Source organism: Nipponia nippon, unplaced genomic scaffold, assembly GCF_047370975.1.
Source record: "Nipponia nippon isolate SJK-2023a ecotype South Korea unplaced genomic scaffold, ASM4737097v1 scaffold_3, whole genome shotgun sequence".
NCBI lineage: Eukaryota > Metazoa > Chordata > Aves > Pelecaniformes > Threskiornithidae > Nipponia > Nipponia nippon.
The window spans coordinates 117,484,231-117,510,968 of NW_028262347.1; the positions used below are offsets into that span (position 1 = coordinate 117,484,231).

The 26,738-nt window shown below is 47.5% G+C and overlaps 2 protein-coding genes and 1 long non-coding RNA gene across 6 annotated transcripts in view; all 3 read right to left on the reverse strand.

Moving 5' to 3' along the window:
- The window catches only part of AFAP1L2 (actin filament associated protein 1 like 2), a 73,327-nt gene extending 70,040 nt beyond the window's left edge, over positions 1–3,287 (reverse strand). For all 4 annotated transcript variants that reach the window (XM_087766467.1, XM_087766466.1, XM_087766465.1 and 1 more), the window contains exon 1: positions 3,122–3,287. In XM_087766467.1, coding sequence (XP_087622593.1) covers positions 3,122–3,137 — 16 coding nt within the window. In that variant the 5' untranslated portion in view covers positions 3,138–3,287. The remainder of the gene's footprint in view (positions 1–3,121) is intronic.
- Positions 3,288–4,168: 881 nt separating this feature from the next.
- Positions 4,169–7,216, reverse strand: LOC148054861 (uncharacterized). Its single transcript, XR_015706301.1, has 3 exons — positions 7,192–7,216; positions 6,258–6,353; positions 4,169–4,247 (listed from the first exon to the last, which is right to left on the reverse strand). It is a non-coding gene; the product is annotated as an uncharacterized LOC148054861 (long non-coding RNA).
- Positions 7,217–18,020: 10,804 nt separating this feature from the next.
- Positions 18,021–26,738, reverse strand: part of ABLIM1 (actin binding LIM protein 1) — a 213,305-nt gene continuing 204,587 nt past the window's right edge. The window contains exons 23-24 of the mRNA XM_087766571.1: positions 26,446–26,526; positions 18,021–25,110 (exon numbers count right to left, since the gene is read on the reverse strand). Of these exons, the coding sequence (XP_087622697.1) occupies positions 24,997–25,110; positions 26,446–26,526 (195 nt within the window). The 3' untranslated portion in view covers positions 18,021–24,996. The remainder of the gene's footprint in view (positions 25,111–26,445; positions 26,527–26,738) is intronic.

Below are 26,738 nucleotides of genomic sequence, written 5' to 3' on the forward strand. Positions count from 1 at the left end.
CGACTACATGCATGCGGCTGCATCACAGGGGAATCACCCGTGACTGTGGTGACAAGGTGTTGGTCTGAGAGGACTTCACAGGGATGGGCAGGGAGTAAGGGTGCCACCAAGACACTCCTCATCAGCAACAGAGCATTCAGCACCTCTTCCCCACCCCAGGGTCTGGAGATGGCTGGTCATGGACCAGCCAGCCACATCTGACACGCGGGACAAGGAGTAGGCAAGGAGCCGTGGTGCCGCTCTGACAGGGACCACAAGATGGGACAGTTGTACAAGTCTCATGTTCGAAGGTAAAGCACATGGGAAGGAGGAGGGAGAGTGCTTGCAGGGAACAGAGGAGGAGCAAGAGATGAGCAGCTCTGTCCTTGTCAATACATAGCTGAGGGTACAGCCACCGCCCTCACTCACGCCTGTCCTCTGCTCCCTGCAGGCCTGTTGTTCCCTTGGGTCTGTTGCCCCTTATGCCTCACACGAGCTTCCTCAATCACAGGGAGAAGGTGGATTTTTAAACAGCATCTTCACCAACGGGAGAAGACAGTCTTTACTGTGGCCTGGCAGAAAAAAAAACCCTGCCACACATCAAGATCATCCTTCATAGCTTTAGTAGCCTAACAAGAGACAGTGTCTTCCTATGCAGCTGGCCTTGCAACCCCATTTGCAGAGGCTGGGAAAGGAAACCCATTCCCAGGAGAGTTTCACAATCCCTCCTTTGCTTCCCACCACGCGAGTCCCACAGCCCCAGCTCTTCCCGCTCCACGGTGGCCACCCTGCCGGCCACCAGCTCCGGCTCACACCCCACCTGGCCCTGCACGCTCCACCCGACGAGACTCCTGCCTTTGAAACAGGAGGGACACCTCTCGTGCGTGCCAGGTTAGCGCTGGGATTAAAGCACATCCCCGGCCTGCATTTAAAGGAAAGAAATGCTGCTGTTTGCTGATGCTTGCAACCTTCATTTCTTAAGTAATAGGAAAGATCTTATAGTCATATTCCTCCTCCCGGAGCACCAGTTCAGTGCTCAACAGCACTCTTTGAGTCCATCCATCTCGATCATTAGAGGATTTCCCTGTACAAGTGCCCTGCTTGGCTAGTGGCAAGGATAAAGACTCCCCACACCAGCCATAGCAGCAACAAGATACCCCCACCTGAGCAGGCACATATCCCCTGTGCTTGTTAGTAACAACTTAACTCACCTGCTTTCTCCACCTGCTCCTCAGGGCTCCCAACTCCCACACACCCTCCCCCAGTGCAGCCTTCCCCCCAGCCCCAGGTGACTCCAGCCACCCCACCACGCTGGGGACACCTCCCACCCACTCAATTGCCCTCACCTGCAGCTGCCCCGCAGAGCCGGAGCTGCCTCGGTACCCTCCTTACCGCACACCCGCTCCCACTCGTTACCACTAACACAAAAAGGACTGGCAAGGCTCCGCCATCAGTTGCGCTTGCTATTCATTACACATGTGCAGAACACATCCCCACTGCTCCGAGGGAGCAGTGTGCACATTTACAATCTACAAAACATAGCTGAATCTTAATGAATCTACTGCTTTTCTACTGGAACTGAATGGAATTGTACAGACCCTGCCAGGAAAAAAAAAAAAAAAAACTACACAATATTTGACTTGTAATAATTTTTAACATCACTTTTGGAGTATGTTACTATTGTGCTTATCAGACCTGTAAAGTATCGATTGTAAGTAGGAAAAGGATCAAAATGCAACAGGCAGCACAGTGCCACGGTACCTTCAGAATACTGAAGCACTTGCACAGCCTAATCAAATAAACCCCACAGTCGTGGCAAAAATTAACTTCACACAGTGTGATATCTTGACATATAAAGCCCCCACCAAAGGAGGATGAGGGAACAAGGGCTATTAGCTTAAATGCATCTGCTGAGTCCTAACCAAGCCAGTGACAAGTCCAAATGGGGTCAGGCAGGAATATATTTGTCTAGTAAGAAGTTCCCCGCTTAAGCGTTCGAGCTTCGCGAGAAGGACAGCAGTTACAAGGGGAGCCCCATTTCCTCTCAACAGGTAAAATTTACGGCAGACTTGTTCTGTGTTGCGCAAGTACCGGATCCACCTCCTCCGGGGAGACTCTTACACACCAGCGGGAGCAGAAATCACCAGGTACCCACGCACATCTGCGTGTCCCGTGCCCAGGCACCTCACCCCAACCTCCTCCCTCCTCAGCTGGCAAGGAGCACTGAAGTTTGAGAAGTTTCCAAGGGCTGCCCATAGCACTACAGATCCGAGATGAGCCATTCTCAGCGACGATAACCGAGCACCATCACGCAGGAAGCGCCACAGCCATTGATTGGGGGGAAATAAATGGGCCGTGGGTGCCCACCAGCCCGGACGAGATCTGCCAGAGAGAAAGCAGGGAGGCTGCTCGCCTGCCTTCTCCCCGACCACCAAACCCACTTGCATTTACAAAACCGGACACTCGATGTCGTGCCCGAGAAGCCTGGGAGGGTGGGAAGTCTATGCAGACAGGCAATTTAAGAAGACGGAGCAGGCACTGTCAGCCAAATTCAGCAGCTACAGAAAACAAAACGCTGCTTTTAAGGAGCAAAAACAGGGCCCGATCCACAGACGATGTAAAAGGAGGTCTCTCCCGCTCCTCCCTCCCTGCCCAGTGCCCGGGGCAGGTACAGGGGGCCTCCGCACCTTCCCCGCCGCCCGGCCCCACTCGCGGGGACCACTCCACCACCGGCCCCGAGCCGACCTCAGCCCCACTCGCGGGGATTCTGATCCCTGGCCCCACTCGCAGAGACCGCCTCCCCCGGGAGCTGGCTCCCGTCGCCACTTGTTGACCCCCGCCCTCCCCGGCCCGGCCCCACTCGCGGGACACCCCCCCCCCCCCAGCTGAGCTCGGCCCCGCTCGTGGGGACCTCCTTCCCCGGAGCCGACCCCCAGCCCCGCTCTCGGGAAACATCGTCTCCGGGGCTGGCCCCCAGCCCACCACCGCCGCATTTTCCCACGCGTGGAGACAGCGAGCGGCGGCGGCTCCGTGCCAGCGGGTCCGTCCCCCCCCAAAGCCCCTTCCCCACCGGCACCCCGGCGGGCAGGGCAGGACGGCGGTCCCCGTGCGGGGCACGGACACGCGTGGCGCCCCGCCTCACCTTTGCATCTATCCATGGGGGCTGCAGCGGGGGGCCGCCGCCCGCCGGCTGCCGAGGGGCTCCGGGGCACGGCACGGCACTGCCTCCGCTCCGCTCCGCCGCCACCACCGCGCTCCTGTAGCCTCTTATTCCGGCGGCGCCGGATCCCCCGGCCGGCCCGGGCCGCCCCGCCCCGCCCGCCCCGCCCCGGAGCCGCGGAGCTGGCCGGGATCGGGGCTCCGGGATGGGGAACGGGCACCCGGGTCCGGGGTGGAGAGCTGGGATCGGGGGGACGGGGATCGCCCACCGGCCCCGCGCCTTGTCCCGCACGGCACGGCGCGGCACCGACCCTCCCCATCGGTCCCCTGGGAAAAGGGCCGGTGTCGGGAGGAGGAGGACGAGGAGGGCGCTTGGGGTGCTGGGCTGAGGCCGTGGGGTGGCTCCTGGGGCCCCTTGCGCTGTGCCCAGGGCCGGAGTGCCCTGTCTGCTCCCTGTGTTGAGGACGGTGTTTGCTCTGGCTGCAGTGGGGCTTTGGGCACATTCAGAGGCCTTGGTCATCCTGGGGGAGCTGTGTGTGGTCCCGGTGGCTGCCGGTGCTAAGACCCCAGGCAGGAGTCTGCCAGCGACCCACCTCCTGCCCCGCTCCGGGCTGGCAGGCTGAGAAGTTGGGGTCTCCTTCCACCTTCCCAGGGCAGCTGCTGGTTGTCACCCCGAGCCCCTGAGTTTGCACTCTCCCCTTCCAGTGGCTTCATTAAGGCTTCCCAGTAGGACCTGCTTCCTGGATAGGGCAGATCCCACAGGAAGATGTTCCTCTCCTTGGGTTCCAGTAACATTTTTGCCTGACTTCCACCACTGCAGAATGAGCTAGCATGCCCAAAGCGCACAAATAACAACACGGAGAAGTGGGCATCCAGTCTGACCTCAGTCAATAGAAGGCACAGGTCGCAATCTGTCCTGAGGCCAATATTTTGGAGACATTGAAAGTTACAACAGATGAGGTATACAAGGATTATAGAGGAAGTTTTCTCTTCAGAATTAAGGTTAAGCCATCCGTGTGGGGACACGGGAGCCATACCTGCCTGGTACAAGGTCTTTCTGGCAAGAGGAGAGGCTAGGCATCTGACCTGGATGGGCAGCTCCACTGTTCCTGTGTGAAAGAGATACAACCGTTACCTAGAAAATCAACTGCTCTCCTTGGGAGCTGAAAATTAAGGAACCAGAAGTCAACGCTGCGTCATTCACCAGAGCTACATCCACTGGCTCTCTGTGTGAGCATCTAGTCCTCCTTCCACTGAGGGACGACAGTCACACCAGGGTCACACCCAACCTCACGTTGTTCTCAGATTAATCCTCATCCCACTGCTTTGACCCTCAAGGGACTCACAGGCTTTGGGGTCTGGGCAAAACAGAGCTTGGGCCTGGCTCAGGGTTTGAAGTGTTTACAGGAAGGTGGTGGTGTGGCTTGCAATGGAAACAAACCTTTTCTGGCAGAGAGCAGTGAGACAGACAAATGGGTTCCCCAAACCATACAGCCTCTTGCACATTGACTCTGCTCTGCAAGCTGAGCTCTTGGCCATCAGCCCACATCTACAGAGCCTGGAGTACTCACAAATGGTAATTTCCACACAGCCATCTGAGTAAGGTGGTAGGGGGAGCATCATTGTTTCTGTGCGATAGCAAGGTCCTGGTGTCAGCAAGGAGAAGGCCATTAAACAAAGCCAACAAGAGGGTCACAGAATCCACATTTCCCAATTTTTGGACCTGTCAGCCCACAGACCATTGACATCTGTGGTCCAAGGCAGCCTTGGGAAATGTTAGTGCCATGTATGTAGAAAAAAAAAACAAGCCTCCATCATATGGCCCTCCTTACATCTTCCAAAAATAGCCATAAGCAGGCTCTTTTGGCTCACAAGGGACACGAGCAGCCGGGCTGGACGGGCACTGCCCTGCCACTCATAGGGTCCCTGCGTGCCCCCCTGCCCGGCACCCTCCCAGGCTGTGCTTGCCGGGGTGACACCTCTCAGAGGATCCGTGCGTCGGCTGGGACCAGAAAGTGACTTTCGCTGCATGGAAACTTTCCATATGAGACCAGGTTTAGATAAAGGGTTGTTGCCGCTCAAGGCAGCTGAAGCTGGAGTGCATCTCATCTCTTGCCAGTACATAACAGCAGCATGAAAAGAGAGGAAAGCCAAACGCCTAAACTATCAGATCCAGCAAGCAGATAGCAGTCTTCAATGACTGGAGAAAAAAAAGGTTACATAAATATATCTGTCATGCAGGAATAATTCTCTTAGAGCCCTTTCCAGCTACTTCTTGGCTCTAGCTTTCAAAACCTAGCAGGGTAAGCCCTGATCTTGCAAACTTCTGAAGTGTGCCTGTGTCTCGAAGCAGGTGAGTAGTCATTCTGAACTCAGCAAGACTAATTAAGGATAATACCAGTTAAATAAACTAATTAAAGATTATTTGAAAGACCAAGACATCAGATACCTGAGATTGTCTCCAGGCTCCAGAGCCTTTACACCCCCTGTTTGTGCCTTTCTTCCCCTCCCAGCTGTGATAAGGATGCTCCGGAATCCCAGGACTGCCGGCCAGCCCCATGGCAATTGCTGGGCAAGTGGCACCGGGACAAATACTAATGCTAGAGGAATACAAGTTCTTCCTGTTTGTCCCTTCCTCTTGCAGTAGGAAGCACCTAAAATACTTTGGGATACTCTTTTTCAAACAGGCTGTTGTGTTCTGGGGTTTAATAAAACTGGGAAATACTCAGACCCTGCTTAGGGTGAGGAATTAATATTCCCAGTGTTAGTGCTGAAATCTAGATGTTTGCCGCTATCCTCAGCTAGAACAAATACTTGCGTACTGGTTTTCCTGGTGGAGCTTCTCGGAGCCAATAAAATAACAGCGATCTACCTGTGTACCCATGTATTCCTTGCTTTTTTCCTGCTTATTATTAGCGATGATTATTATTAGTGATGACTCAGGTGTGACAAGCCTTGAGGGCCAAGCTCATCTTGTTCGAGTCGTTTCTTTTTTTATGTGGCTGACATCCTATCCTTCAGTGCAGAGGATCATACTATAGATTACATGTTTTCATGTTTCTTTCCCTGCATATTCATGCTGCATTAATAGACAGTGTGACCGCTAGTGAGATTATCACCTCTGGCTAAAGCTCTCAAGTATCACGCTGTGGCTTTCAACCGATGTGATTCTGCTGCTCTGGCCTCACATCCTGTCATTTCAGCACTTTTGCTTCCTGTGAAACAGAGAAGGAATCAAATATAAGTTCAGAAGGCTAAACAAGCCGTATAAACGAATATAATGATTTGCTAAATAGAATCATAGAATCGTTAAGGTTGGAAAAGACCCTTAAGATCATCGAGTCCAACCGTTAACCTGTCACTGCCAAGTCCACCACTAAACCATGTCCTCGAGCACCGCGTCTACCTGTCTTTTAAATACCTCCAGGGATGGGGACTCAACCACTTCCCTGGGCAGCCTGTGCCAGGGCCTGACTGCCCTTTCGGTAAAGAAGTTTTTCCTAATATCCAACCTAAACTTCCCCTGGTGCAGCTTGAGGCCGTTTCCTCTCGTCTGATCGCTCGTTACTAGGGAGAAGAGACCGACCCCCACCTCGCTACAGCCTCCTTTCAGGCAGTTGTAGAGAGCAATAAGGTCTCCCCTCAGCCTCCTCTTCTCCAGACTAAACAACCCCAGCTCCCTCACCTTGTGCAGAAGCATGATCCTGATCCTCTCTTTTATCCACAGGCAGTGCTAAATGCTTTTCTTTTTTTCCCAAATATTGACACCAAGCAGCTGTACATTGCTTCATTAATATTATTGCTGTTACACTTGTGTTTTGGCATCAGCAAAGTCTTTAATGTCTAATATTTGGCTAAATCTTTGCTGTGACTTTCTTTGGTTGCATTTGACTTGTTCTTTCCCTGGTTTACGTATGAGTCAAAGTCTGGTGAAAGTTATCAACCTCTCCATTGCGAAAGCTGGAGGGAATCCTACCCTGACAGCGCGTGTACAGGTGCCCTCCGCTGACTTCAGGGAAGTTATGCTTGATGGAGACTGTCAGGATCACGCACCTGACTCGGACGGTGCAGAGCTGCTCCCTGGGCTATTTTCTCCCAGATGTTGTTCATCCCAATTGCAGCAGTCCATAGTGGTCAGGCTTCTGCCTTTCTTCAGGGAAAATATTCCAGCTGGTAGAACAAAAGCTAGAAATTTCCGCCACGCACGAAGGGTATCTGTCTTTGCACAGGGCTTTTCTTTCCCTCTTCCCCATGCCTTTATCACAGCTGTGAAAACCTAGGTCAGGAGTCTACTAAGCAAGACCAAGCTCTGTCAGCAGTAAAATTTACTTGATCTTGCTAACTTCCTAGGAGATGGGGAGCCATGTCAAATACTCTGTGTGTGCAGGCATCTGGAGGACAGATGGACAAAAGAGGATGGCTTGGCAGACTACAGTAGCAGTGAGATGTGCTCAGGTCAATGGTGGCACACCGGTGTCCTCTTTCCTTCCAAACGTCATCTCAGGTACCTATTTAGATAAGGATGTAACACCTCTGTGGACAGTTGCGGTCAAGCAGGCATAAAACTGTTTCAGAGCAGTTCAGAGATCTGAGCAGAGGTGGATTTTGTGACAGATCTGAACTGAGATTAAAGCTAAGGTTCATCCTGTGAAATGCCAAGAAACAAGGAAGCCAAAGGCTTCTTCACTTTGGCATCCCTGGCCGCACTCCTGGGCTGTAATGCTGCCGTAATCTGAGGGGGGAGAATTCCTTTTGTCCATACGTGGATCCCTCCGAACAGCAACGAAGCCTGGGGACCTAGGGACAACTGAGCCAGCAAAACCATGCTGCTGTCTCTGAAAGGGAGAAGTCTCTTTCTCTCTCCTCCCCCTGCTTCTGGCCAAATGACCTCTCTCTTCCTAGTATCGTTTTCAGAGTTACTGGACCAACTTCCATGCTGAAATGGTGGAAAACTAAAATGGCAGATTCTTCTCCCAGCTGGGGCGCAGTAGAGACAGGCACGACTGGGACAGTACCAGGTAAATGGCAAGCACCCGCAGCTGGAAGGAAGGAGACCACGTGAGCATGTCCACGCAAGCAGGTGGGACCACACAGCTGGGACTAGGTAAGAGGGATCATCAGTCACCAGCTCAGCTGTCTTCTTGAAAGTCCTCCCTGATCTTCCCTCTAGCCAGGAGCACAGAGCAGACACTGACAGGAGTTCAGTATGTTTATAGAGCTCCCACCAATGTCTTTGACCCCTGATCTGCTGAATCCTGCCTGTCTTCCAGATTTTCTTGTTTGGGGGGTGAAGGGAACGGTTGGTGTTGGGAATTTCAACAGGGCCCTCTGCTTATTCCTCAAGGAGGTCTAAATAGCTGGACTCTGCTAACTGTCCTGATTCATATGATCAAAGACTCTACTTCTCATGCCAGACTCTGAGCCACCCAGGTCCTGGGAACACAGTTTTGTGAGAGGAGCTGTGATAAATGACATTGCCACGTGGCTTACTGCAGAAACATGTTAAGGATGCTGGGCTACCCACTCAGGAGCACAAGCAGCAATGAAACATCCTTCCCCAGAAATAACCTTTATGGGTGCTTTATAGCAGTCCAAGCCAGTTCCTTGGTTCCAGGAAGGCACTGGGAGCCTGCCAGGGCTCAGTCAGTGAAGAAAGGGCCAGAAGAAACAGAGAGGCAGATGGGTCACTGTCTGCACAGCACGGTTATTGCAAGCAAAGCTACTCACTAGAAGAGGAGTGAATACTCTGTTGGAGAACAGGACATGAATCCTTCATCTCAGATTTGCAAGTATGGTGTCTATGGGTGTCCCTTTCGAGGTCTTCCTGATTCCCTGTGAAGCGCTTCATGATTCCGGCTGCAAAAGAGATGGCCAAATGCTCCCCCAGCTTAACTGGCCTTACACTGCTGCTGCTCCACGGACTTCTGTCCAGCCATTTCTGACTTTCACCGATGAAAGGCAAGACAATCAGCCCTAACACAAACAAAACCAGAGCTGTTTAGCTGCTCAGCTATACAAAAGCTCCGTCCCTAATACATTCCAGCAATGTTTTGGATTCTCTCAGACATTAACTGTTTCAAAAGAACGTGGCTGGGAAGAGGGTGGCTTGAGGGAGGGGGGGATTTCCCATTAAGGACAGCAGGACCAGATGTCTTTTTGATGAACTTCTCTTGGCTTCCTATTCTTTGACATTTCCTTTTCAGTTGTTGAGTCCAAACTGCTTCTAGACCAAATTACAAGGAGCTCTAATAGCGCGAATTTTTTTCTTTCCCCTGACAGATAGAATACCTTCTTCTGGCCAAAGTATGAGACATGCTGACCAGACAGTGTGCTCAACAGCCCGGGCATTTGTTCATCCTGGAGCCACTTCTTCCTTACACTTATTTTCCACTTCAGACCCTCTCCCCCCTCCAGAGAAGCCCCTCAGCTTTCCTTTGACAGTGTTCAATACCAGTTAAAGAAGTAAAAAGCCTTCTTTGTTCCCCTCCCCTCCAAACTCCACATGGGGATGCTCACACCAGCAGACCTCATCGGGTATCAATACACCGTATTTCGGCCTGTAACACTCACAGGCACCACAGGACATGGCTATCAGCTTCCTAAGAGCTTCTGACACAGGTTTCTGATACATAACTAGCCATGGTCCTAGTTTTTGAGGGTACTGGATAGGAAATCATGGCTTTCAGCTGAACAAATATTAGAAACTTCATCCACACTTACGGATTTTACCAGTAAACCAATATTGATCAAAATCTCTCCCAAGTTGGTACAAAAAAAACCTGTGTGGAGCATCAAGCTGTCAGTGGGGGACTTGCCTTGACAGAGCTGAACTCTTGGCACCTTTCAGCACCACTAAAACTTACCCAAGCAAGAGGAAAAACTAATTTTATGAAAATATGGCAAAACATTAATTTTTACATCTTGCTACATTTTCACTGGGACTTTTTTAAGCCTCCCCCATCATCACAGCAAACTGTGGTCTGATGTCAACTGTGAGCTCACAGAAGGCTATTTATTCTGGCATTTTCCCAAAAAGGAGTTTTTTTCAGTCGGCAGCTTTTCTTTAGGCCTAAACCACTTCTACTCAGCCAAAGTCAATAAGCAGAGCACACTTCTGAGGTCAGCGCTGCTGAAGTGGGAAAGGGAAAAGAACGGGAACCTGTGGTCCATGCAGGAGAGCACCAACACACCGCAATTTGTTTCAGTGGAGGCTGAGTACTACGGAGGAGTCCAAGTTTCCTTCCCAGCCCCCATGTCTGCTATTAATATTAGATGTTAGGGTATGTCAAACTACCTGCCAAAGTGGAAGTAACTACCAGGTAACAGATCTCACCCATGTCAGTTGAGTCTTCCACTTTTTTTTTTTGTTCTTGTGAAAAGAGATTTAATTAAGAGTCAAGAAATCTGCCTCAGTAAATACCAAAAAATGCAGTTTCCCTTTTCCCACGTAGACCAGTGGAGCTGAATTTTTCCTGCCTCCCCGACTATCATTAAGTATTCTGTTTAAATAGGCCAGCTTCATGCCATCTATAATGAAGTTATAGTGTATTGCTCTGTTATGAATGATGAAGCTGTTGTGTCCTACGGGGAGAAAAATCGCTGTAATCCAACTTTCCTTTTGAAAAGGCCTAATGTATCCACATGAGATCTTCTGGCAGAGACAACTGAGAGAATATAAATAGAAGCTTAAAAGAAGAAGGAGGGGAAGGGGAAAATAACTCCAACAGGGCTGAGTAGCTGAAATTCACAAGTTTAATAGGAAGATGGATGACTGAAGAGCCTGTTCTGTGACACAATTAGGACTTTATGTAGGGCTTTTTCAATTATTTGTAGCTGACAAAATATCACACAAAGGCTGTTTCACACTGCAGGCCAGGTGCCCAGAAATGGGTTTTTTGGAGGGGGGGAGCAACTGGGAGAGTCGCCCAGGAGCACAGGACACTAGGGTCGCCACCGGCCAAGTTAGGCAACGGTGTGCATCACCTCATGCACAAGTGGCAGGAGCAAAGAGCGCACCGCAATGCCTGAGGCCCCTGCGCATCCAAGCCGTCACCTGCCCACCCCCAGGCAGCACAGAGCTGCAGCCACAACACACAACGTGGGGTGGGAGGTGACTATACAAGTGCACATGGTCCATCTTGGATGACACCTTTCTGCTCGCATCTTTCTGGTCCTCCCCACAGACCGATACGGTAAGGGGACATGTGGGTTCCTGCTACAGGAAGAGGTTTCTGCTGATGGGTAATCGTCAGTACTGAAGTTATATCAAGAGATCTCGTCCAGGAGCCTGTTCAGTGTGGGTTCTGCCCCCCTCGCTTCTCACTGGCCACCCATCAACTACTGTTGTTGTAGGACTTGGTTCTCAGCGCGAAGCTACCGCAATTCAACCACCACGGAAGGTTCCCTGAAATCACCTGCCTGTGTTTGCACGCAGCGCTCACACCTTCAGTTCCTTCAGCACTGCAGCTGAAGGTGGTGACATACTGCAGAGGAGCGGTGGTGAGCAGTAACAGCTTTAGTATCTCCCATGAGACCTGCAGAAGATCTTTCCAAACCTTCAGATTTTAAGTGTCTGTAATTTGTTTTGGTTTACTCCATTCCACAGTGAGCTAATCTAACTAAAGACATTTTAATTCAGGCTGAAAATGCCCAGGGGGGTGGTGATTAGTAAATTGAGTTTAGTTAATTTTGGGTGAACTTTCCTCGGTGTCCCCATGAGGAGAAGAGTAAGTAAGTAAAATCCCAGGACCTGCGGAGGGGTTAATTCTGCTTTGGTGGAACTGTGATGGGGCAAGGCCAAACCTGTGGGAGCGGACACAGACTGCTAGGAGTCTGCCAGGCAGAGACAGAGCAGGGTAATGGACATCTTCCTCTATATGTAGCAACCTGATTGAGGAGAGAAAGACAAGAGGAGGAAGGTTTGTGGAGAAAGGGGAGTCACAGGAATGTCCACCCTTTGGGCAGCATTAGCCCTTACTAGGGCAAGATTGTCTCTAGGGAGACATTTTTCTGAAGGCTCCTTCTTGATGCCAGCCTTTAATGACTGGTTTACAGTTTCCTTCGAAGGCTCAGGTGGCTCAGTGGTGCGGTCACCACCAGGATGGGGCACGGGGCAGAGCCCTCCCTGTGCCTGCAGTCATGGTGGCTCAGGGCACTCTTCCACCGTGGCCCCCGTACGGCCTCCCTGGCCCTCAGGGGGACCAGGAAGGGCCAGGGCTGCCTGGCAGGACAGCAGCACCTGGGACTTCAGCTTACGTGTCTATGGACTTGCACTGCTAGAGGTGTTTGCAAGTTATTTAAAAACACGTTGCCACTGAATGGTAATGCCTTCCCTCACCCCTTCCCTTATGTCAGCACTAGCCCCCGGTTGGCTGCACGTTGAGGCTGGTGGACTTGCTGATAGGACTAAAAGCTACTCGTTTTTTCCTCACAGGGTCAGTTTTTCAGCTAGCTTTCCCCCCCGATCAGGTGGGTGATCTGCCTGCCCTGGTGGTAACTCCATTGTTGCTCCAGCTGGCAGAACACAGGAAAATTCTCTGGAGGGTCCTCTGATGAGATCGCTCCCGAGGGAGAAAGAGCGCGCACGAACGTACTTTTCCGGAAGCTGAACAATTAGTTACGGAAAACCCAAACCTTGAGTGCCAAGAGTTCAGAGCAACATCGGAGCGCTGAAGCGGTGTGCTCAGGGCTGCCTGAGCACCATGGCAGACCATTTAGATGATCCAATATTTATTGGCCTCAGCAGAAGTTTATTTTCGATTACCTACTATTGTTTCACAACCTGGCCTGTAAGAGGATTAAACCTTTTTTTTTTTTTTTTGGAAGGGGGCAGGTAGAAGGAACAGCAAAAGCCAAAACATAAAACACGCACTTTTAAATGATTCAAAATATCAAACACTGGCTTTCCTCCTCCGACAATATCTGTGCTCTTAAATGCAGCATTGCAAGGGGAATTATTCATGTAGTCACATCAATAAATCTTACTTGGGTTCTTTATGTTGCAGTCCTCATTCATCTAGCTGGGACTCCTCTGTAAACGATAATTAGGGTAAGAGCTAACTGAGATACCACAGAGTTTGCTCCTGGCAGTCATTTAACATCCAGCATGGTATCAAGGCTGTAAAGTAGGCATTTCTCAGCAGCAGTTCATTCACTGTAAAACCTGTTTCGATTATTAGCTTGTCTCCTGTTTCACAGCAAACACTTAGGTTCACATAAAGACCTCAAAGCATTTGTCAATGAATTTCTTGAATGGACTCAGCTGCATTTTGTTTTCTCTGCAGTATCTCGCCTAAATCCAGGGGAGTCAGCCAAGGGGGAGCACTGTTTCCCTCTGGCAGCCCTACTGGGCTAGTCTTGAAAGGAGGACTGGTTCTACAACCAACTCTCCTCTCCAATACCTGGTGCTGTGGGGGCTGGGATAGCCCAAATAATGGGAAATAGATAATGGAGCCACTCCCAAGCATGACGTGGAGACCTCCAACAGCAGAGCCAGCCTCCAAGTCAGTCTGCTCCTGCCAGACCTGACTTGCTTTTTGATGTTTCTTCATTGGGCTGCCCAGGGATGCGCTATTAATTTACACCCAGCCCCTTACTCTTGCCAACTATGAAGACTGGGAATTTCACTCAGAAGGACTCTGCTCTGTGAAGACTGCCTTCTCCAGACTTATGTCCAAACAATATGGCCTCAGTTTTAGCCAAGACATCATAACACCCACCAAGGCACAGGTGCCGAGCAGACGCTCTCTCCCATCTTCGGCTCTGGACACTAATCTAGCGCAGACAGTGTGGGTCTCAGAGCTCGACCCTTTCTCCCTCCACCCCAACACCCATACAATTATACCCTTCCTAGTTGACTACTTAGTAAAAGAAGGTGTGATGGTACTGCTGGAATTGAAGGAACTACAGGAGAGCCACCACCTGCCCTCTCTGCCATGGACTGGAGACTGTGATTTCATGACAGAAAGTGTGCAATATCCCTAGCAGTTTAACATGTTCTGCTCTAACTCCTTCTTCAGACTCCGTTGACCACTTGTGCCCACCCCATTTTTCATGCTAGCACAAATGCTTTGTGAGGCCACTGCTTGAAGCAAAGCAGGGAACTGACTCCATATAAAAAGAAAAAAAAAACCCAACTCTATGCGACGAAATAAAAAGTAAAAAATGTTTTTTTAAGCAGGATCAGTTCCCGAATGTCACTGAGAGCGACCCCACAAGCAGTCATGCTGACATATCTGATGGCAGGAAAAAGCTGTGGGGGCGTGGGAATACCTTAAGCTCGCTGAACAGCCGCCCAGTGCTTTGTCTTATGAAATCACAGCCCGAGGAGAGACTGCGCTGCGCCGTCCCCCTGCTCCCCCTCTCTTCCTTTCCCCCTGAACCCTTGGGCCCCCATCACTACCATGACTCCGTCCAGCCCGGGATGCACATTTTAATCTGCAGTGTGTAAATAGAAGAGAGCTGGAAGCAGTGGCTGTCTGAGGCCCACCTGACCTTTGGACGTACAGCACGCTTCCTGTTCCAGGGCTGCCGGCTCTTTAATCTCCCCGTCCTTAAAAAATAAAAGTGAGCCTATGTGAAAAAATGCTTTGTAATGGGAACTCCTGGAACAACTTTTCTCTCTCGCCCCCTGACTGAGCCATAGAAAACAGTAAATATCTCTCCCAAGAGTCCTTTTTTACAATAGAAAAATGGCAGGCAAAACTGAAGTTTCATTTCCCAGCCTCAGACTCAGCAGCAGACAGGCACAAAAGCTACAGAAAAATAAAACAGCAAGGGAAAAAAAACACGTTTGTTCATTCAGAGTTTGGGGAGATTTTGGTGGAGAACAAGCTTCTTTTGGTGGGGAGCAAGTCACACTTGGGAACTGGGTTTCTCTCTTTGCAGGAGGAAGTGGGTTTGGGCTATATACTTGACAGCAAATTAGCATTGACATTTGACTTGTTTTGATCTGAGCTATTTACAGTGGTATTATCTGTGTTTTTTTGATATGCTGTGAAGATTCTCATTGCCAGATGCCTTGCGATGGCTGTAGGATGCAGTGCATTCCACAGTCATTACTCAGGGGTCAGAAACCTCGCATTATTTGTGGGGAGGAGGGGAGCAGGGAAAAATGGTCTAACAATTAAAAAAAAAAAACAAACCCTGGACTTAGATTTCACTGGGCTTGTGTATTTAACTGCAGGGAAATTAAAAATGCGTTTAGGCTGGCTGGCACTGTCACACTGCGGAGCTGACGGCTGGAACGGATCCTTGTGAATTTGCTCTACGCGTAGGAGCGCATTCATGGCGATAATATTCCCAGCTGCTCAGGGCTGGGGAAGGCTGTAATGGAGCAACTCTGCTGCCACACTGCTGGGGCAGAGATCCCCAGCTGGTCCTCCAGAGCTTGGGCTGGCAGGACATGCCCTAGGGCTGGCACTACATGGGAACTGTTGCTACAGGGAAGGAGCTGAGGCTCAGGCAGTGGGTTTTCAAGAGTAAATGAGACCGATTCAAAATGGAGACTTTACTTTTTTCTTTTCTATGGTTGAGAAACTTTCAAGAAAATTCACAGGGCCAAATCAAAGACCTATACTTGTGGTTTTTTAAGCAGATACTCCATGCACAGACCTTCTGTGCTCCCCAACTGTGTGGAGATGCCCCGGGAGGCTAACAGGAGACACCCAGAGTGCACCTAACATGGAAGTGCTTGGGGGCTGCAGGCTGGCAGGTGGGGAGTGGGGTTCTGCCCTGTAGAGCAGTGAGGAAACATCTCCCTGATGTCTGGTAGTCCAGGGGAAGGGAAAATAAGCAGCACAAAACTTTTTTGAAGGAAGGTCTCTCTTAGACCCTATGTTTTCCCTTTAGACAAAGAGGCAGACATTTAAAAATGTCCCTTTGTCTTCTTAACTCTTCGCTGGCTCAGGTTTGCCCAGCACTCCCCACCGGTAACCTGCACAGCACCATGTGCCATCAGCCGAGCTTTGCTCACAAGAGGCTACGGTTTCCTAAAACCCCTGAAGTTTCTCAGTGCCAGTCCTGAAAAGAAGAGGATAGAAAATGAGTTATTATGTCCTCATTCGTACCTGGTCTGACAGCAATGAGGGCTGTGAAGTGGTTGGGCAGGAAATGTCTATAAACATGGAGGAAACAGAGAAACAAGGGGTACTGGAACACATGTCCTAACCTGCTGAAGTCCATGGGCCTACATGCCCATTGAAAATTAGCCCATTAAATGTTCAAAGCAGGGGTCATCTCTGCCCTGTACTTACAAATGGTCCAGTTCAGGATTATGGCTCTTCCAGCTAGAAGAACAGCAATATAGATAACAAAAAAACCTGGGTTTAAATATTTTGTTTAAGTGTGCTTCTGCCCCTCACTGTGTCATATTTCCAGCAGTTGCAATAGATGAATCTGATTTTCTGATTTTGATTTGATTTTGTCCCACCTACAGCAAAAGTACACTCTCTTGAGTAAGCCATCCAAAGAAAGGAAACATCTAACTGCCTCCAGGTAGCTTTGCTGGATTTGTCCATAGAAAAGTTTCTGTTGTGCAAGTTGCAACACAAATATAACATAACAAAAAGCTAGGCATGGCCTGGGAAGTGAATGGGGCAGATATGAACTTTGCTAAAGGCTAACTTTATGATGGTGTTGAATTCCCCACCTCTGGCTCTCCAAGCAGGAACCGGAGCCCCCACCCCATCTGATACTCAGTCCTTAGGTATACCCAACATAGTAGATTGAAGTAAAACCCTGGGGGGAACTCTGCCTTCATTGTGAGAGAGAACCTGTGCGGTGTATCAAGGTAAGGCAAGGACAGGGGTGAGTCTCAGAGGGCTGAGGAGTTGCAAAGAAGATGGGGAACACATTATCTGCAGGGCACAGATCTTGGTGCTGCAGGGGTTTTCTGTAGGCTCAAGGATGCTGTGCAGGACGTGTGCTGTGTTGCTCCTGCCCCTGAACAGCCGCAGCTCAGATGATCAATGGCCTGAAGCGGGATTCTTTCCCACCCAATTTGGGGTTTTTTTTAGGATTGATCCCCAGTGGCTTCACTTCAAATAGTAACACGGCCACACCTCCCCACTCTTGCCTTTAACAAACAAGCCCAGAGGCCAATCCTAATGAGGCTCCAGCTCTGGTTGCTCCAGGTCCCGTAACTGCATGAAGCTCAAATTAACCCAGTGAAGATGTTCGGCAGGTCATCTAGAGAGCTGTGTATGAGTGGCTTCTTTTCCAGGGAATATCTATATGCAATAATGAGTGAAGTCCCTTGACATGTCTTTCTTCTGAGGCACTGACAGGAATTGCTACAGATTCCTCTGAGGTGCATCGTGCTTAATTCTGCTCCTACTATGGTCTGCTGGAGACTCGGGCATTCAACGCATTCATAGGTGTTTTATAGGTCTATTTCCTTGAATGGCATCATCCCCTATCTTCTACACCCAGACCAAGGCCGGACAGGTATAACTCCAGGTAATTAAGTAAACACTTAACTTTAAATACTAAGACACATAAATGTCTTTTCAAGTTAGGGACTAAAATTTTAGCTGAAGTTGCAAGGATAAAGAAAGGAAACGGTTTAGACTGTGAAGCTGATGTAACAGCATGACCTAGTTGACCTCGCTGATATCTCGGGTCCTTTTAAACCATAAACTGACCACACAAAATTAACACTCCTATGTAGGTTGTATGAATAGTGGCTTAGTTACAGGAAGCCTGTGTCCATTTTCAAATCTTGTGTCATAATTTCGCTGAAGCTCGCCTGTCTTGCTCTGGTCATTCATGTCTCACCTCTCTCTTTCTTGAGAGCACATCCTGTTTTGTAAGAGGACTTTGCTATAACTCTGCAAGATGAAAAAAAAAACAAAACAACAAATGAGGCAACATGAATCCAGCAATTAAGAATAAAGCTCCAAACTTTATTCATTGAGTTGAGTACAACAGTGATGCAGATTACAGTGGCACAGGAGTGCAATATGTGCTGTTTGCGGTATGAGAGTGGAAACACTAATTGTACAGAACAGCTACCCAGCTCAACTTTTCATTATGCACACAAGCAGACTTACTGTACAGACAAGACATTGATTCACTTTTACAGAGACTCAGAAAGAGAGCTGTCTCACAGATGAATGGAAAACACAGGGTCACCTCCCCAAAACGCTGGTTTGTAACATGTGGAGGGAGGAGAAAAGAAAAATAAAATAATAAAAAATCCTATTGCCAAAATCTACTGATTTAAAGGAAAATATACCTTTGAAAAATTAGTTTCAGTTTCCAAAGCTTAAAAAAAAAGCCCCCAGCTGTGAGGCTCCCTTACAGGAAGAGCTGTCAGCAACACCCAAGCCGCACTGCTCGGACAGCACTGATCCGGTAATGACAGGCAGAGCTCGCTGCTGCGGGCATACACAGCAGGCAGAGACTCTCCTGGGCTAGCCAGCCGAGAAAGAGCCTGCTCCAAAGCGTGCGGATGTCAGTGAGAGGCTCCACTGATTTCAGTCGTTTTGCATCTGGAGGGAAGTGCTTTCTGAAGGGCGTTCAGTGACAAAAGCCCAGGCAAGTGTCCAGTGGGACCTGTCAAAGCGCCTAAGGGAGCTAGAGACTCAGCCTGGTAAGGCACCGCTGGAATTCCCATAGCTGCTTCTGCTGCTTGAAATGCTTCATTTCCTAATGCCTAGGAGCAAGGTCCTGTGGGCCTGGGCCTCAGCTTTGCAAGTCCTGGGAGCAACACTTGTACTAACTGTGGCGATCCTCACAACACAGGTTACTGTTTGCCTTCAGTCATCTCTTCTTACCTCAAAAAAAGGACGGCAATGCACGCGGAATTATTACCTCTTCACATGGACAAGCATTTTTTAGGAAATCATTAGCAGAAATCTATTTCCCTGTTAGAAGCCCTTTGGGCAACAAATAATTTATTTTGCATACAGGCAAACAACGTTAATGGCCAATTACATTCCCACTTCCTGCACTGATGCTTACATTAAAATTAATAATACTTATTCTCTCCCTGCCAAATGTGGGCATCACGTAGCTGTGCCAGCAGAGTTGTCTGACTAAAAACTCTGTATCTTTGCATTGTGATTAGATTTTTTGTTCCTTATTTTATTAAGCACAAAAAAGGTGTGTGGGAGAAATCACAAGGCAAAACTCACCAGCCAGAGCAGTCCTGCAACCCACAGCGGTAAGGGTGTTTCTACATTAAAAGGGAAAGGCGCTTTGTACTACTATCACAGTGCTCAGTAGCTCTCTCTAGCTCTTCATTACGTAACAATGGGGTAAAAACATACCACGTATTGCGACCAGCCCTTGCTATGTGTCTACCCTGAAGACTATGCTGGACTCTAGCAGGTGTGTTGACAGGGCCACAAAGTTTGATAGGACACGAACTGGACCACGACCTGGGGATAACTAAATGGGGAAGGGCGCTGCGGAGTCAAGCCCTAAGTGTCTCTCTGACATGGGAAGATGAGTGGCATTTCAGGACAGATTAGTTGATTTTCTTGTTTCCTGCGCGTGTTTTATTGCATCATCATTATCACTGACTGGTATTTTTCACTGCCGTAGGTAACCTTCAGGATGTGGACATCCTCCTCCACAAATACATTCCAAAGGAAAGCAATGAATCATGGAAGGGGAGAAAGGCCGGTTTCCATTTAGTCTACTCTATGAGGCTATGGCCCAAATATGCCAAGATCTCCTCCTAAGTCAGGATGAGCCAAGATAAGTCATTCCAAGATGAGTTTGGAGGATGTTCATATTTTTACCATTTTGGGGGTTAATTTTTCTGTCACTTGCTGTAACAGCTTCATACCATTAATTTCGGTGTAGATGCTCATAAGCTATGGGCTCCAAACTTGAATTCCCCACAGTTTGAAATAGGTACCACAGGCTCATGCCTGTGTTTTATTCTAAGTCTGCTAAACACCACCCTGGCAAACCCGGGAGAAATCAAGCTTGTGCCAGCCCTCCTCCTTCCCAGAACTTAACCCTTCTCTATCCATCGATATTACCTGACCAGAAGAAGCATGGCTTGCGGAAAGGGATTTCACTTCAAAATGTGTCTAATTTCAGCGTAACAAACTTTTACAAAAGAGACTCCTAATGACCTCCCCTGAACAGCAAGACATCTGAACTACATGGCTGAGAAAGGATTTCCAAATTGCAACAGGGAAAGGTCAGCAAGCACTTCAGTGCTAGGCCCACAGACTTAGGACTATAGGACTTTGTAAGGAGAGATGACATCTGTCTTGACAGAAGTAAAAGCACTACTGGAGCCACAGAACTACCTTGTCCCACATACAGCTATTAAGAAACCTTCTGTTCTCCTAGTCTAACCTTCCACAGCATGCTGCAGCGATGTCCACAACGCATCACAAACCATATTTAATGAAAGGCTACTAATCAAACTGAAAACAAGTATGTTTCTGAGATGCCACTACAACCTGTCTTAGATAACACCAGCATAAGATAACAAACAATTAAAAAGAAAAAAAAGAAATTCTGTGAGCAAACTTCACGAGAACTTACTCTTCCAGCTGTACAGAAAGTTTAGCAGGTTCGGGATAGGACCCTGGCAGAGTTGAGATGCTACATTCAGCTTCCTGAACTGAGGCCACAATAGGTCACATTGCTTCCTTAAGAAACAGTGGGCAGTTTAGTAATTTCCAAATCTGCTCTTCAAGTTGGCCTAATTCTACTGTCTTCAGAGATGATGAACAACATATTTATTTCAACATATTTATTTCAACTTCTGACTCACAGTAGGCTGGAGCTTACACTAAGTTAAGGCACGGGTATAGACGGTATGGCCAGCTGCTCCCACTGGAATGCAGATGAATTCTCTACTTGTTCATATGGAAATTATCAGACCAGTATCTGGAGAGGGCACAAAATCCAGTAAGTCAGATCTCTGGATTCCCCATTAATATGAAGACTACTGCACAGGGTATTACCCTTCCATCTAAGCACTGCCAGGGATGGGTGCTGCAAATGTTCACATATGCTTCAGCAGGCCTTTTAAATGAGATCGCTAGTGGCCAACCTGGCACTTCCACGATGTGGGAAACTGACCTTGCCTTTTGCGCACTCAATACATCACAGGTATCCACAAGCCCTGCAGATACAAGCACATATGCAAGTGACAACCTTCATAACTTAATGACCGCTACCTATTCAACACTACGCACTATTTGGAAATTTCAGGTTAACTACTCACATAGTATCTCAACTCCAAATGGGGAGCATGCGTGCTACATGTGCACCTGTGTCTGAGAACCTGCATGTCTACACAATCCCATTTTGCACACGTGCGGTTATTTTGCAATGTTTTGATGGGTCTTTGCTCTTATATCACTCCTAAAGCAGAAAAGGGGAAAAAACAAGGCAAAAGCAATCAGCTTTCAGTCCTCTTGGCAATGATGTTCTGTTGACAACACTGAGTTTGATGGGACTTTATCAGAAGCTCAAACGCTTTGCAGGAGATATAAGAACATAAGCATGTACTTAAGGCATATTCATAGAATCAGAGAACGGTTTGGGTTGGAAGGAACCTTTAAAGATCATCTAGTCCAACTCCTGACACGTCTCAAGGGAACACTGAAGAGGGGAATTACAAAGAACTGCCCAAGAAAATGCTACTCTGTTGATACTAGGAAAATGATTCATTACTTACAAAGAAAATTCTCCCTGGGGCTACATTTCTGTTTTTATTAGGTGGGAAGACCAGATGAAAGAACAGAAAACATTGCAGTGACAATTGCTAACAGCCCGCTGCAGAAAACACACCGCCTTGCGACTGGCTGCAGTGTGGTTTTTATGGACAGGCGATCTCTTGGGGTGTGTCTACATGTAGATGGCTGGAACAGTTAAGGGGAATTAACTATGGGCATGAAATTGAAGCTCAGAAAACCCTTCATGTTCTCAATCAGAAATAAAGCAGTATTAAGTCTAGTGCAGAGGGCTGTGACCTGACTGACTATGCTCCACATCAGTGAGATGTGGACTAGCAGTGGCCCAAAAATCCAGTTTAATTGTTCTTGCAGCACCTAAGCTGGCTTCTCTTCATTCCTTCCCAAGCTGCAATTGCAGTTTTAAATTCTGAGTTGATGAGGCAGATACAAATTACCCTGTCATTCTTCACAGGCTAGGAGGCTGGGTTCTTTTTTTTATTTAAAAACCTTTTTTTTTATTCTTTTTCTTTTGGAGAGGAGGAAGAGAAGAGAAAAAACAACCTGGCTTAGTCATTTCTGAAATGACTGGGTAGTGTATTCATATACGCTGTGAGAAGTTCAATAGTAATCTAGAGATGGGCACAGAAAAATGCAGACTGGCAGCTCACATCCTTGAGAGCGCAAGTCTTCAGATCAAAAAGGTTTACTGTCCAGGTGACTTGGGCTAAAAGACCTGTAAGGCCTACTGTGTTTGAGAGGCAGCAGCACAGTATTGTCTATAGGATGTGGGCTGACAAAATTTCGACAATTTTAATACTTTAAATGCATTAAAATTCAAACGTTCATCTCAAAGTTAAGCCACACCTTGCAGGTGACAAACACTGAATTTCTGAGATTCTAGCATTCACAAAGCCTGTAAAACACTGCTGTTCTTTTGTCATATGGATTTGGTTTCAGCAGTCACTCAAAAATGCATCTCAAACTGCCAGTGCCCCTAACACTCCCATTTACTTCTCAGTGTTCTTCTAAAACCCTTTCAGATGCTTGTTCTGAAAAATGAAGCATGTTGAACTGATCCTTGCTACAATCTCGGTAACGTCCAGAGAGCTCCCTCACAATTGCCTGTGTCACAGCGTTCACTGAGGACTTCTGCTCAGTGGGGACTGTGATGCCAGATCTGCATGGTATCATATTCTCCAGCTTGCCCCACAGACTCCCCATTCCCTTAGCTCTAGGGACACGGAGCAGGTGCTGACCCCTTGTATCCGTCTCTCATATACTGAGCCTTCAACTCGGATTTTATCAAAGGAACCACAGTGATCTGTTGCAACAGGACTTCCTAAACCAGCAAAGAGGAGGCAGGATTTGGGCTGTCCTGCACATTTCATGGTGAAATGCCATTTGGTGATATAGAGAACTCAACACAGTGATACTGAATCTCACAACTACATGGGACTGTTTCCCCTTCCTGACTTCCAGATTTTAACACCAATGTCTCATATAACAGAAAATACAAAGGTTCTGATGTCTCCAGTGCCAGAAGTTTCTGCATTTAAAATGAAACCTTGATATTCTTTGATAGACACAGAACCTAAATGACCCCCTCCCGTATCAGGAGATGGGCTCGTTAGTGCAGTACGCACTGGCAGTTAAGCACCAAGGAAGAGAAAAAGCTGACCTGGCAGCCACGATGCATTCATTCAGTTACTTTGGTGCTCATGTCCTCCTCTGTATAGGACTTGCCCAGAAGCAGTTAAGGTATATACAGGCAGTTTTTTAAGCTGCAGCATATTGGAAGAAGACAGAAAGCAATAAGGAGTTCAATGCAGCTCAGAAACTGTCTTGCATGATTACTCTGTCTTCAAAAACCAAGCCAGGCACAAAGGAAAATAAAAATAACCAAGGCTGGAGCTCTGACGCTTCAAGAGAGGGGGAAAAAAAAAAGTCTGTGCCCTCTTTTCCAAGCACAAGTGAAAAACTACATTAACTAAAGAGTGCTTGGCCCCATGCACTGTGCCATACTGACAACAGCAACTGCAATTTAATCAAAAAGCTTCTATTGGCAGAGCATGGCACCTTGATGGTACCTTTTAATTCATAAACATTCCTCCCTAAGAGGGATCAATTTGCCTGTTAGCTTGCAGAGACCCATATTCCCTGCCGATGTAAAGTCCTACAACTCCACAGCAGTCTGATGAGCTGTACTAGTAATTACTAGCAGGGAATCTGTCCCGAAATCTCTGGGTGTGAACCAGGGCACACTTAAAAAAGCATTTTCTCACTCTGTCACTCCCACCCCTATCCACCCATCTCCTGGACTAAATGACAAGAAAACTGATTCTTCTCCATCATTCCCATTACTTAAGTCATCTTAAAATATTCAAATGACTGGTTAAGCTCCAGCCTTATTAATTCAAGCAGAAAGTGTGGAAGAGGGAAAACCGACAACAGACACAGCAATTCACTTCCTATAGCCTAGCAAATATATACAAGGAGTCCATTTTCCAGAAATTCAACTGGTATGTCCTGTAAGTGAGCAGAGTGCCCACCTTTGCAGATTGTATCACATGAAGAAGATGCCATTTCAAGAGTGCCAATTAAGAAACAGTTGTGTGAAAGACTTAATGTGACCACGTGGATATGTTACAAAGGGCTTCTCCTTCACTACAGAGCATCTATCTTCCTCTCCATATACATACACATATATATACACATACATACACGCACACACATAGATAGATGGATAGATATAAATACATGTGCGCACACACGCAAACACACATACATATATATATATTTTTTATATATATATATATATATATTCTTTTCCAGTTCTTGGAGTGGTTACAACTACTTTAGTCTACAAGGCATCCTAAGGGCACTTCCTGGCTCTAGCAATAAAGTCCATCATATTGTGGAGAGAAGTAAAGGGAATATCATTGAGGGAGAAGAACAGAACAGTTTCCTATCTTGTATATCATGTAACAGGTCGACACCTCTGAAAACTAGCATTCTTGTTTCTGAGCCCAGATATTTTCTCCCTATGTTCCAGGAGGGCAAATGTTCATCTTGTTCAATTGCTGTATACAGAGGTGCCACTATGCGATTTTCCCTTTTTGGTGGATTAGTAGTTGCTTCCCAATAGTTAGGACTGTATGATACAATATCCTATGCATCATTTTTTGTTGGTTTGTTTAGGGGGAGATTAAAAGAGTTTTGCTTTTTTCTTCATGTCGTTGCGTCTCCAGAGAGGTAACTTGTCAAACTCCTGTATCGTCATGCCAAATATTTCTTGAAAAACTTCAGGTGCTAAGTGGCGCTTTTAAAAAAAAAAAAAAAAAAGGAGAAAAAAAAAAAAAAGAAGAGAAAAGGCAATGGTCAGTCAAAGCCAAATAGACACACAACAGGAGACAGGAGTGCCTTAGGGATTTCATGTCACTGTGTAAAAGCCATTGCAGGAAATAATAATGCTTTGGCAATACAGATATCCAAGTCCTCATGACTTGGGTGCTCAATGAATTAATAAAATTTTGCAACTTGTTAAGTCTGAGAAGTTTACAAAGGAAATCAGGAGAACTATTTAAGTTTAATTTATTTAAGTTGCTGAATAAGCAAGAGACAGAAAAATGATTTGCCTGAAGTCACCCAACACGCAGTGATAGACCAGAGAACAAAACCAGCTCCTGCCCGCCCTTCTCTCAGGCTTTGGCTAGTCACCTCTGCGTACATATGGAAGTTCAAACAGACACGGGAGAGCTTTGCAGAAGGGCTGCAGGTTGACATGCTACATTTGAGGTTCTGAGAAGGAAGATGTCTGGCCAGACTAACTGTCCAGCACATTTCTCTATTGCCAATGAAACATTTTTGGTGCTGTCTTGTGCACAAGTTACTTCTTGTTCATCTGCTTTAGAGTGCACTGGATGGGGAAAGTGTCTCCCTGTGGCACTAACGTAACACAGTGTTGAATTCTGACCAGTGATCACATATCTACCGATCTAAAAATGTGGAAAAATGGTTACTTACCCAAATTTTTGTGGCCCCTTCTGTTCATCTCCACAGATGATTAACTAACTACAAATGACTTGAACATCCCCAGTCTTCCACTGGGCTGCTTAAGTCTTTCTAATCCACAAAGCTGTAAACAATTTTTATTTGTTGGCAGAGATTTAAATCCTCATATTTTTGGATATCAGCCAGCCTAACTAACTCACAGGACTCATGGATGAGTTAAAGAGAGTTAGACTTTTGATCCTCAAGGATTCCTGACACTGACTCTTAGCTAAGAAATGATCCAAGATTAGCTAACTCTTAGCTAAGAAATGGTCCATTCCAGTGTGGATCCTATGACTACAAAACACTTCACCAATTTTGGGCTTTTTACCAATTTACAAGTATATAATTAATTGCTTGAAAACATAAGGGGGTTGTGAGAAGCTCAGTCCAGGAGCAGGGCGACAGAGATGTGGGACTCCTGGCCCAGCACTGTGCGTGGAAATGTGGCTGCTTCCTCCTCGTCTGACTCCTCCTTCCCTGCTTCGTGCTGAGAAACCTTCCCAGTCTAACAAGGACCCACACTTCAGTGTTTTGAGCTTTCAAGTGTGCAACAACAAACAACTTCAGCAGGAAAGAGCATTTAGGAACTTGCTTCTCTTACCTCAAGCCTGGTTCTGTCTACATCTTTTAGTATTTTATTTCGCCCTCTGTTGGTCACCATGAGCATTTCATATGGAAAAATCTGTTAACAATGTATAAAAGGGGGAAAAAAGAGATGTATTTACATTCTAAAGCAAAAAGAACACAATGTGTCTCATTTTCATAACCACACAAACATTTGGTTTCTTTTCCAAAGGAAATCACAGCACTTTTGTCCCCTAAAGTTGCATGAAAGACAAGCCAATCTGGACATAGCAAGAACTTGTTTAGTATTAAACTGCCTCGTATTGTAGA